General features: G+C 47.8%; 1 protein-coding gene and 1 pseudogene across 3 annotated transcripts in view; both read left to right on the plus strand.

Annotated features, from left to right (window-relative positions):
• Pex2 (peroxin 2) overlaps positions 1-10,048 on the plus strand; it is a 34,491-nt gene extending 24,443 nt beyond the window's left edge. For all 3 annotated transcript variants that reach the window (XM_068379943.1, XM_068379942.1, XM_068379941.1), the window contains exon 2: positions 8,660-10,048. In XM_068379943.1, the coding sequence (XP_068236044.1) occupies positions 8,814-9,698 (885 nt within the window). In that variant the 5' untranslated portion in view covers positions 8,660-8,813 and the 3' untranslated portion in view covers positions 9,699-10,048. The remainder of the gene's footprint in view (positions 1-8,659) is intronic.
• Positions 5,063-5,181, plus strand: LOC137647378 (5S ribosomal RNA; annotated as a pseudogene).
• Positions 10,049-12,861: the final 2,813 nt, after the last annotated feature.

The raw sequence follows: 12,861 nt of genomic DNA on the forward strand, positions 1-12,861 counted from the left end.
ACTCGAACGAAAAGGGTTCTAACCCCTTCGGGGTGAAGATCGCTATGTGTCGTATCAAGATATACATCCCCTGATTTATGCGATATCTTTAAGAGAATGGTAAGGATATTCGCGCCAGGAGTTAGAATTCTGGAGACCTAAAGGTAAATTCTCTGGGAATATCACTGTAGTTCATATATCCCTTAGAATCTACGATTAGGAACTTTCCATCAGGACGACATGGCTATCTCACCCAAAAATAAATTTGTTCCGTAACCGAAATACAAACCAAGCTATTTACATTGGGTTTACCTTTTAGCGTAGCTGAAATGGCGAGCCATTAGAATTTAACGAGGGTGTATTACCCCCGCGCTAGTTAGCGGGGGGGGGGGGGGGTAGGGGAGTGGTAGCTAGCTACCCCCCCCCCCCCCCCTCACACACCGGTGAAGCTCACTTTCACTTTTGGCTCGAACTGGGACAGACGTCTCTGTCTTTGTCCTCGCTTGGCAGCCATTGTTTGTTTTGTCTTTACTTAATCACTTACTGTACTTTTCTTTTACTCAATATATATATAAACATTTTTTCATGTTTGTATATATATTTGAGTATAGAAATCAGTAAGTTTCCTTTTCAGAGATGTGTGTGTAGTGTACGATATCTCCGTGGAGCCCTCGGCAGTTTAGGCCACCACGGTGTAATTTTATGGATTGCGATCGAGTTTGACTTCGGTCTTTCTCTCTCTCTCTCTTGAGGTCGTTCACCCCTTTTACTATGTTACTACGCCCTTGGTAGCTTCCTTCCCGTGTGGGGGTGTTGCTACTCCGTACGTTTTGTCTCAATTAGTTTATGAATCTAATTGTTTTTGTTAATTTTTCAGCTTTTTAGAACGATTCCTTTCGGGGTTTTCGTTCTTTCTTTAGTGTTCATTCATTTTTTTTTAATTACATAATTACATACTGTAGTTACATAATTATAATTGTTATAATTCTGTTTTGGTTACAGCTCTCCTTCCGTGAGTGTAAGTGGTTGTGAGGGCACGTGCCTGTTGTGTAATTCTTGTTTTCCTTTCCCTCGGGATTCCTCTTCGGAGCCTTCCCGGGGGAACGAATGTGTACTAATGATTTTTGTTTTATTTTTTTACAGTTACCGATCTAGTTCGTTTCTGTAATATGGCAACGGTGTGAGCTGTCTTGTTGAGGCCTGGGGATTCGGCTGTTGCTGCCTCCCCTTTGGTTTTTCGTCAGGGGCGTGTCTCCTTCTTCTTGAAGTACTGTACTCCCGTGACAATTGACAGCTCTCCAGTTCACTTTAGAACTCTTAGGAGGCTCGCCTCCTGAGGTGGGTAACTTTCCTTCCGAGGGAAGTTGTTCCTGTCCAGGCTTGAGTTTTTCCCCTTTTGGGGGGTTCTTCTCTTGCCTTTTTTTCGTGCGACTATGCTCTTGGTGCTGAGCGGTCGCACCTGCAGTTTCGCTCAAGGGGCTGGGCAACTGCAGGCGGAGCTGGCTGACCAGTCTCTTCTACGAAGTGTTTCTCTTTCGTTTGCGAGAGAGTACACTCATAGAGACTCCTCTTCGGAGGATTCTTCTGCAGTTGTTGCTGTTGGCCTCCTTCGCCGTAAGGCTCACCATCCGCCTCGTCGTAAGGGCCTCCCATCTCCCTATAAGGGTGCTAAGAGGCGCCTTTTTGAATCTCCGTATGCAGCCTACAACTCCTTCTTCTTGATCTTCCGCCCCTGGTGCAGATGGACAGCAGTCTGACCTCGTCTTCCGACGGGCAACGGTCTCCCCGACGGACAACGGTCTTCCGACGGCCATCTGTCTCCCGGCGGACAGACGGTCTTCCGACGGACATCAGTCTCCCGACGGACAACGATCCCTTCGGGGCAAAGGGTTGCCTCCCACGGGGGTTCTTCCCTTGCGTGTCAGGGTTCCCCTGCGCGCCCTTCTGCTCTCCTGTTCCTGCTCAGTGTTAGCGCACAGGTGCTCTCCTGCTCATCAGCGCTTTCCTGATCGCTAGCGCTCTCCTGTTAGCCAGCGCTCTCCTGTTAGCCAGCGCTCTCCTGTTAGCCAGCGCTCTCCTGTTCGTCAGCGCTCTCATGATGATCATCTCTGCTGTTCCTGTTGATTCCTGTTATGCGCCCTGTGCGCCCACGTTCGCCCTCGCGATCTAGAACTTCGGTTCAGGTCTGGGTCAAGGACTCTTCTTCTACGCACAGGCTTCCACGCGTTGCCTTCTGCTCGCCAGCGATCACCAGCTCGCCAGCGACCTTAGACGCGTCAACGTTCACCTGCTCGTCAGCGATCTCCTACGCGTCAACGATCGCCATCGATCTGCCACGCGTTCAGTTCCCCTGAACTCCATGAGCAGCGATCTAGCGCTCGCTTGCTGTGGACCCCGATCTCCGGTAGCTGAGTCTTGCCGTAGATCTTCCTCCTGCTCGCCAGCGCTCACCTTTACTCTGTGCGCCAGCTTTCTTCAATCGCCAGCGCACATCTGCGCGCCCTTCTTTGCCACGCACCAATGGGCGCCAACGGTTTTCTGACCGTCCAGGATCGCCTGATTAACAGCTTGCTTCAGCGCTCACCTTCCTGATGCACCTGAGCGCCTTTTGTTAGCGCGATGCGCGCTAACCATCACTGTCTCTCTTGCGTTGGCAATCGCCTACGCGCCCGCGCGATTCTTCACCTGCGCGCTAGCGTTTTGTTAACGCACCACCGCGCCAACGCGCTGTCGCTTGCCGACGCGTCATCGCTTGCCGACGCGTCATCGCTTGCCAACGCGCCTTCACTCTCCTACGGGCTATCGCTCGCCAGAACGCGCCATCGCTCGTCAACGTGCCATCGCCCGCCTACGCGTCATCAGTCTCCCGATCGCCTGCGCTCACCCGCGCGGCCATACGCCCACGTGCCTGCGCGACCGCACGCCCACGTGCCTACACGCCTACGCTCATGCGCGACCGCGCACATGTTCTCCAATGTTCGCCCGCGCGCGAACCAACGGTTTTCCATCGCGGACGGACGGTGTTCCGTCGCGCGGACCGATGGTGTTCCGTCGCGCGAACCGACGGTAATCCGTCGCGCAAACCGACCGTGTTCCGTCGCGCGAACCTACGGTGTTCTGTCGCGCGAACCGACGGTGTTCCGTCGCGCGAACCGACGGTGTTCCGTCGCGCGAACCGACGGTGTTCCGTCGCGCGAACCGACGGTGTTCCGTCGCGCGAACCGACGGTGTTCCGTTGCGCGAACCGACGGTGTTCCGTCGCGCGAACCGACGGTGTTCCGTCGCGTGAATCTACGGTGTTTCTTCGCGCGAACGTCGGCTTAATTCTTGCAGTTTCCATTACTCGCCTATGGGTTATCGCTCGCCGACCACCAGCTCTCGCCCTTCCTACCACGCTCGCCCTCCTTCTGCGCTTTTTCGCTCACCTTCGTTTGCGTTCTTGCGTGCCCGCGCATGGGCGCTTCCATGTTCGCCCACGCGCAAATCATTGATTTACCATCGCGCGAGCGCCAGGGCGATTGCAACCGCGATTCCCATTGGGGTTTCGCAGCATGGCCAGCCTGGCGAGTCTTCTGGAGCGTATTTCCAGAACACGGCCTCACCCTGTAGACGCAGTGCATGGCACATGCAAGAATAGGAAGAATTTTTAGGGAGGTCTGAGCAACATTCTTCTTTCCAGAAACTGGGTTAGCCCTTCCCCGTCATTCCCTGGAAGGGTTTTTGGCGGGGGGCTTTCCGTTCGAGATTTCTCCATCGGCCAAGGGGTGACTGGTTTACCCCTTCCTTTTCTCCATCTCGTGAAAGGGACTTACCAGGTCCTTTCCCTCCTCGGCTGCGACCCGAGGTTTTGTTCAAGGAAGCTACAGGAAGGTCATGGGTACTTTCCTCCTCTCGGGCTCAAGCACCTTGGCGTTTCGTCGTCAAGTATCGAACTTGCGGTCAAGCTCGATGTTGGACCATCTGGACGCAATGACCGAGGGCTTCCTTTCGGGTGTCTCATCCGTGGATGTCGACAACCTCAGACACCCTTCCATCCTTAAGAAGAGTTTGTTTGTGCCCAAGGACAGAGACATAGACAGCGGCTGTGCGGAGGAAGTCGACTTCCGTTTTCACTCCTCCAAGGCGCTTTCTTCCAGACCCTGCAGGGCTCCAGCGCCTCTTTCTTTCAGCCACGTCGGCCTAAGTTATCGGACCGGCTACGACAACTGAGACAAGGTGTCCAATTGCAGTTCCCTACTGTCAGGAACAGATGGCACGGGAGGCTTTCCCGGGGGGGCCATAATCCTAGAGGGAGCGGCAGAGTTCACGAACTCTAGGATTGGCACCCCCCCTTGCAGGTTTCACGCTGGGAGGATGCCTAAGGTTACTCATCCGGATGACAGCTTCCCAATGCCCATTCCTGCACGATCTCTGTGATCAGCCAAGGATATCGCGCCTGCCGTCCCTGTCAGCGAATTCAGTGTCTCTGAACCTCTATGCCATAGGGTCGGCAAGAGTTTGCCCGTTTGGGCAGAATGATCCATGCCTTAGGAGAAGTTCCTCCATAGGATCGTCGACGGCTTCACCCCCGGCTTCTTCAGTCGATCCTTTCTTGTAAGGAAGTATCTGAGACGGGAGTTCCGTAGTCGACCTCTCAGCCCTGATCAAGTTTGTCGAACAAACTTCGTCCAGCGTGAAACAGCAGAATCGATCAGACTGGTAACGAGGCGACAGGACTCTTTAGGCCCTGGATCGGAAGGAGGGGTACTTTCAGTTTCCATTCCATCCATCTTCCAGGAAGCTCGTGGATTTCAGCCTAGACTACAGGTATTCCTGCTTAAGATGCAGTGTGGCGATCCCGCCGTGGCATCACAGGGTTTTTTCCCCAGAGAACTCTCCCTGCTTTCCTCGTGGCCACTCAGGTGCAGGCTTCCGCCTCCTTTGCCTTTTGGAGGTCTGGTCAACTCCGGTAGGCTCGGGTTCGACCTTCTTCAGCGCCGGGACAAGCTTCCGGATGCTTACCATGAGTGGGGGTTCATGGTATTTTGCTAGGAGCCTTCTCTTCTTCTGCCTCAACATCTGGAGTATCTAGCCATGATATTGAGTCAACGGCCTTACCACGTTGGAAACCCCGCTTCTCGTCCGTCCAGTGAGGTTAAGCAACGTCGGTTCTGGTCGGTACTTAGATGGGTGACCGCCTGGGGACGCCAGATTCTGTTGCCACCTCCTCCGAGCCTTCCCTTTAGTTGACTGTGGCAAGGCTGAGGAGAGTCGCAGTACCTGTTCTCAGTCAAGCAGAGCTTTCAGCCTTACCTTGGAACGTTTCCTAGTTCTCTTTTCCTCATTGACCCGTCTAAAGTTCCGAACGGTCGCCTCAGGATAAGTTCCCTGTGGGGCGGCCCAAGTTCCGGTGGTTTCAAAGCAACGATTAACCGGACTTTCTGGCCCCTATGGGACCAGCGGAACGATTAGACCTGCAATGGGTGTTGACCTATGGAACCTCTTGATGAGAGTGGATATTCTCGTCCTTTCCCCACATTATTTATGCTGTTCTTGGACTCGTCAAAGAAAAGGGGGGGGGGGGGCATGTTCCGGTCCAGGCCTATGGTCAGGACCTGAAGGATACCTCTCCATCATTCAGGCAGGGTTAGAGGCCGTAGTCTGGCCCCTCTACAGATCCTACAGCTCCTGCTGAGTCGCTTCGTGCGCGTCGACTTCATGGTTCTGGCGTGTTCTAACCAGCAGGGGACGCATTTTCACACCTTCGCATCTTGCAGTAGAGATACTGAGATGATTTGAGATACTCTCAATACTGTACCACCATCGGCTCTCATTTTGGGCAGAAGTATGTTCTCTCCGACTATCCGAGCAGAGCCTCGTAGAGAGAGTGTACCTGGGGGTCTTTGGCCTTGAGTAACCAGCAAGTCCTGGTCTGGGGGACCTGATCTCGACAGCTTGGAACCTCAAGCTTCCGCTGTCCTTCCTCCCAGTCTCAGACCCTGAGACTCTGGCAAGATGCATTCCGGTGATGGCGGGACAACATCGGCGCCTGCGTCTTCCCTCTTTTGTTGTCTGTTGAGAATGGGTCTCAACAAGACCAGGTTGTCTGTCAACCTTTCAATGGCCCTGAGAGCTCCACTGGGACTATGCGCAGAACGGTTTCCGGACCCTCTGCTTCCCCTGACGGAACTCCCGGGAGAGCTTCTCCCACGGCACAGGCTACTCAAACAACCACACTGCAACATCTTTCACGAGCCGGGCCGTTGCTTCGGCTTCATGCCTGGAGACACTACGCCTCCTCCTCAAGAAGAGACAACCCGCTACAGTCGCGGGACGGAGGTCGCGTCATCTGCGATAGTCATCCGCAGGGGTCTTTCAGGCGAAGTGGAGAGTCTTTGGTGGTTGGTGTCGTGGGAGATATACCTCTTCCCTTGAGGCCTCTTCTCCAGCAATAACGATCTTATTGCCTTTCGGCGGGAGGAACTCCTTTCCGCTCTCGGCAATGAAGCCTGTCGCTCAGCCTTTCCCTGACCTTCAGGCTTAAAGGAATAACTTTTTCCTTCCCGCTGGACCTTTCCTCGCTCATGTGAAGCTGCGAACGTCCCTGCTCTAGTCGGAGTGAGACCTCCAACTTGGAGCATGGCTCGGACTTTTTAGTCCCTTAAGAGATCTTCTCAAGACCCTTTACGTCAGGCCTCTGATCGTATTCCGTCTTGGGGCTCGTGCTCACTCTGGCCGCGGCCAGTGTGTAAGCAATCTTCTTGGTGTCGTACGACTCTGCCCATTCTAAGGAATAGGGGAAGGCAACATTCAGGTTTGCTCCTGAGTTGTTGGCTAGACTCAGAATCTTGGGGTCCCGGGCCTTCGGTCCAATTCCTTCAAGATTTCGAGTCACCATTCTGTATCTGATGTCCCAAAACCTTCTCCTTCTTGCCAGTAAAGGAATCGAGAGGTTAGCTTTGGGAACAGCTGCAGTTTGTCCTCAGTTGCAGCCAGTTTGGGAGCACAAGAAGGATACGGGGGAGAGTCACCAGTATACCTCTTCAGCTCGGACTCAAGGACATTCATCTCGACCTGACTCCAGACCCTCCCCCGTCACGTCGCCCTACAGCACAATGTCGGATACATCGTAACGTCCCTCGCCTTCGAGTAATACTACTGTGTGACGCAGGTGCTACAAGCTGGAGTCTGGAAGCGTCTAATGACCTTCGCAGCCCGCTTCCTGCAGGGCGTGAACCACAGGAGTTTCGATACGTTTTCTATCGCTCTGTGGTGGCTACACAACAGCTGGTCTAACCTCAGGCTCCTTTTTGGACAGGTAGCAGAAAGTTGAGGGCATTGTTATCAGGTTTTAGTCTGCATGAACGAAAGAAGTATGTCTGGCCCTTACTTCTTTCCTCATCATCCCCTCTACTGGGAAGCAGCATCCTGGTCTCTGCATAGCTGACCTCGAACCTCTGCAGGTAAACCATGCTTCCTTGTGTTCCGAGTATCGAGTCAATACTGTCGCGTCCCCCATACCCTGACGAGGTGGTATTGGGAACGTCCTAACCCAGAGTTCCTTCTGGAACTCCAGGTCAACTGCCTAGGACGGGTCACACTTCTTCCTTCACACACAAGCTTATGTAGGCCACACGGTTCCTTGCGGAGCAAGGAACTTGTGAAGTGCAGGGACTCCTTTTCTCGAGTGCGACTCACTCGGATTCTGAGTCCCCGGTTAAGCCAAAGCCAGTATGGCTGGGGACTTTCCACCCTACCTAAGGGGTAAGTCACCCAATGTAAATAGCGTGGTTTGTATTTCGGTTACGGAACAAATGACAAATTCGAAGATAATTTGTATTTTTCCTAACCATACAAACCTTAGCTATTTACACATATTTGCCCGCCAGCCCTGTCCCCCAAGACAAGTCCTACCTCTAAGTGAAAGTGAGCTTCACCGGTGTGTGAGGGGGGGGGGAGCTAGCTACCACTCCCCTACCCCCCCGCTAACTAGCGCGGGGGTAATACACCCTCGTTAAATTCTAATGGCTCGCCATTTTAGCTACGCTAAAAGGTAAACCCAATGTAAATAGCTAAGGTTTGTATGGTTAGGAAAAATACAAATTATCATCGAATTTGTCATTTTTTGCTTCGCTCAAAATCCGTTAATTAAAACTGTTAGAAAATATTGCCAGAAATTCTCAATGAGAAGACACCGGTAGATACACTTAATAAATCATGTATGTAAATTTAGTCAAAATGTACTAACCTTGCCATCTCATACAAACTTTGCTCTTATTTGTGAAGTAGTGATTTCGCATTATTTTTAACATATAGTGTCAAGAATTATATTCCCTATACTGTAATATCTTAGGAGCGTTCTATCATCTGTCCTCGCCAGTTGAGTGCATTAGCATTGCCTGGTTTGTGAACATAACATGAACTGTGAGGAAAGTGAGGGACTATATTAAGATTAGAAAGCTTATTTAATAGTTTCAACCAGTCAAAAAGCAGTTTAATAGTTTCAACCAGTCTACAAAGCAGTTTGAACATATAACTGATGTTAACATTAGACTTGTAAGACACTGGTTTGTAAACTTTATATAAAGCTAAAATACCTGGTAATTTGTTTAGCTATAAATGCTGTATTCTTAATCATATTTAATATTATATATTTGAAAATTAAATATTTTCTTGTTAATAGTATACTTTTTTATTTCAGGTTGCAGTTTAGCCATGGAAATAAGTAAACAAGTAACTAAAGAATAAATAAGTACATCTGAAGGAGACGTTAGGATGCTCTATATTCAGTTGTCTTTTGCTTACTTGAAATATGCAAATTGTGTGATTGCTGAACCTATTATCATTTAGTAAATATGTCCAATAGTGATAACTCAAAGCATTTTGTCCCTCGGATTACCCAACTCGATGCTCTGTTTCTTGACAGAGAAGCCTATTCATTGATAAAAGATCAGCTGTTAAGAGCAGTAAAATACATTGGTCAGGGCTTCTTAACAAGGTTAGAACCAGAAATTAATGCGTCCCTCCATTACTTCATACTAAGGTACACAGTTCAAAAAGCTAGAAGTTCGGTAGGGCAGCAGCTCTTGCAGATTAGATATGGAGACACAGTGGGTGCATATAAACTTCAGAGATATATCATGTTACTTGTATTAGGAAAATGGGCAAAATTAAGGGCAGGGGATATCAGTTTTGCGCTTACGAGAAATACGCAGGCCAAACAGAAAACTTGTCAGGTGGTTAGCTTCCTTGAAATTATAATTAAAATTGCTGAACTTGGGAATATGCTAGTCTTTTTGTTCCAGGGAATATATCCATCCCTACTGCAGAGAATTCTTGGGTTAGATCAAGTTTCTGCCTCCCCTGGAACTGTAAGAAAAATATCTTACAGTTACTTTACTCGAGAATTACTGTGGCATGGTTTTGCAGAACTTTTGGCCTTTATTCTACCGCTGATCAACATACAGTACTTCCACAATTTTGTAAGAAAACTTTTGCCAAGCTCCAGTGAAGAAATATCAGATGGAGATGATGATATTCCAGTTAGGTTTGGTCTAGATACCACTTGTGTTATTTGCAATAGATACCCTGTGCTACCTCATTCATTTGGATGTCAACATATAGCGTGTTATTATTGTATCCATTCATCATATGCCATGGACCCATCCTTTACATGCCCTTTGTGTAATCATAAGATTGAAAGTAAAGTGCAGATTGTTCATGCATTGGTGGCATTCTAAGAAATACTGTATACATAATAGGCTTTTACTATTTTCATTCCTTTAATTTAAGTGACTACAGAATTATATTTTGTAATTCACATGGGTAATATAAGTAAATGTAGAGTAGTAGGATTACATACAATGAAGTACTGTACTATAATTTTATATTTGTTCTGCCATGTTTGTGCTTTGAATTATCGTTAAAAACTGTACAAAATCTTGTTATACTGTATATATTCATAGTCTACTTCAACTTTTTTATGTGGTACTGCAATTGTTTTTTTTATAAAAAAAACAGAATTGTATATTGTATTTTAGATTTTGTATTGTTTTACAATACATTATTTATAGTAATTTACATATATACTGTAATGTCATGAAATTATTATAATACTGTATCATGTAAAATCTGTTGCTCTTTTCCCCATGGTGTAGTATGTTTTGCTATGCTTTTTTTTTTGTGACAAGTGTTCATAAAAAGATTCCAACCCTTATTTCTAATGGGCCAGAGTAAGATAAGAAAGGTTTAATAAGTCATGCATTAACTCAAAAGTTAAAGGGGTAATGGACAAAGGAAAACACTATTTGTTTCTGCACTATGTTCAAACACTTACGCTTTTTACAGTGGAAACATATTTTAGCGATAGCTGACACTAGCCATTAAGCTTTTTGCGAAGTGCAGTTATCCTCCACTAGATAGTGGAGGGGGCGAGCGGGGGTAGACCAGCCACCCTGCTCACACCCGCACTAGTAACAGACTACAGTATCACTTTTTATTTTGGCTCGGTAGAGTACAGATGTTGTCCTACTCTCCTGTTAAAAGCCTTAATCTTTTCAATACAATTAAAGAACTGACCGAAAAGCTAAAAACTTTCCTTACTTTTTCTTTGCAGGTGTGTCCGCCGGTGGGGATTGAAAACCATGCAAGTTTATCCTGGCATCGAAGGGCGTCGTTGCGGCACCTTCATGTCGGCTGTGGAGACCGATCCTCACGGTCGCTGTCCTGCGTGTAGAGGCCACTCTTGTGTACAGAAGTCTCCTTGCAACGAGTGTAGGGTCAAGGTTTAGTAGGCGACAAAAGAAGAAGGCTAAGAAAGATTCTTCCCCTTCGGGTTCATACTCGAAAGGGAAGAAACCTCGCCATTGGACTCCAGTATGAGTGGTACCCATCTGACTCTAAAGACCAGAACACAGCGATCCCTCTCTGAGGGCTTATTCCTCTGCAAAAAGGACCTCAGTTGACAACGTAGACCCTCCTGAGGCAGCTATGAGTGCAAGCTCGGAGGAGGAAGAACCTTTCAATGATGAATCGGAACATTCTGATGGGGTACTGCCTGCATCCGCCAGCCCCAAGATCTTCCCCTTGGAAGAGAAATAAGCAGACCATGTCTTTCTACAAGTCCTCTCCTGCATCAGGAAGATTAATTCCTTGGGGGAGGTGGATCGGGTTCAATTGGAGGGCAACGACACTGTCCTACATCTCTTCTGTGACAGTGGATACCTAAAAAGACTAGGGTTGCTTTGGCCTGATCAAGGGGGTTGAAGGCAGCAAAGAAGACCTAGGGGTCCAAGAAGGGCAGAGGTAGCAAGAGAGAGAAATGTGGACGTTCCCGTTGGGGAAAGCATAACCAACGACCAGTCAACTTGTTGGGGGATACCTGCAGAGCATTTGGTGGGGGGGGGTGGATGCTCTTCAGGGCCGAATCTTGGTCGGTCTCCGTTCTCAGAGAAGGATATACCTTCCCGTTTATGCTCAGAGAGGGGTACATCGTCCCGTTCACACTCTCACCTTCTTATGACCCTCCATCTGACAATGTCAGGTTACTACTCGAGGGGATCCAAGAAGGAACAGGCCCTTCAGGGCGAAGTTCAAACCATGCTAGAGAAGGACTCTCCAGGAGATCCTGGAGTGGTCCCTGGGCTTCTACATTTGTGTATTTCTTGTAGAAAACGCATCTGGAGGCTGGAGACCAGTCATCGAGATCTCAGCCCTGAACGAGTTTGTCCAACAAACTGTTCAAGATGGAAATGGCCCAGACAGTCAGACAGGCCATGGGACCATCAGACTTTATATCTTTAGACCTCAAGGATGCACATTTCCAGATCCTAATTCATCCATCATCAAGGAAGTTTCTAAGGTTCACATCAAGTGAAAAGATATACCAATTCAAAGTGCTGTACTTCTGCTTGTCCACAGCACTGCAGATGTTCACACAGATCTTTACCGTAGTGTCCACCTGGGCTCACAAGAACGACATTTGTATCGTACGTTGTAGTAGTTTGCAGACTGTGGTCTGATGTAGCACGCAGACTTCCTAGTATAAGAATGCTGACCACACTCTTAACTTTGCACCCCACCAAAAATACGGTGGAATGACCAGAGATCTGGGCAAAAGGTAAACAGTCAAGAAATAAGTGGGCACAGGGCACCACCCCTTGATTTTATACTGGGCAAGGAGACCCAGCAAGAACCTTAGAACTGCCCTATTATTATAGCTTGAGTATGCCATCTCTCTTAGACCTGTACTTTGTACCAAGTTCTAGAAGAATGGAATAATTTGATTTCTAGGTAAGATTTTATACTTGCGCGTGGCTACACTTGACAATTCAGAAAAAATAAAATCTAAAGGTTGGGACACAAGGAACATTATGGAAGGAAATGCATACAGTAATCTCTCACCTATCGCAGTTAATGGGGACCAGAACCGACCGCGATAGGTGAAAAACCGCGAAGTAGGTTCCCTCCCTATTTTTGAAATATGTACATCTTTTTTGTGTACATGTACATAATAACAAAAAGTGTATATTAACCCTATAAATGCATATGTTATCATTAGAACATTAAAGAATCATGTAAATAAATATTGATGATATAAATTATATACTGTATGTAAAATAAAGTACTGTACTGTATAAATACTGTAATATAAATACAGTATTTAATTATGTGTACTGTATGTACATTTACATTTATACATAAATGATATAAATAGAGTGTAAGTGTACATGTACATACATACTGTATGTAGATATAAATACTGTAGTGTATTTGTATATACTGTAGATATGTTTTTAGAACTCTTTTAATCTTATAGCAAGATACGTAACTCACCTCTAACAATGACGATAATCTTGGTAAATGACGATTAAACACCTGTGCAGTATGATGGAGGTGAAGAAG

This window comes from Palaemon carinicauda, chromosome 9, assembly GCF_036898095.1.
Source record: "Palaemon carinicauda isolate YSFRI2023 chromosome 9, ASM3689809v2, whole genome shotgun sequence".
Classification (NCBI taxonomy): domain Eukaryota; kingdom Metazoa; phylum Arthropoda; class Malacostraca; order Decapoda; family Palaemonidae; genus Palaemon; species Palaemon carinicauda.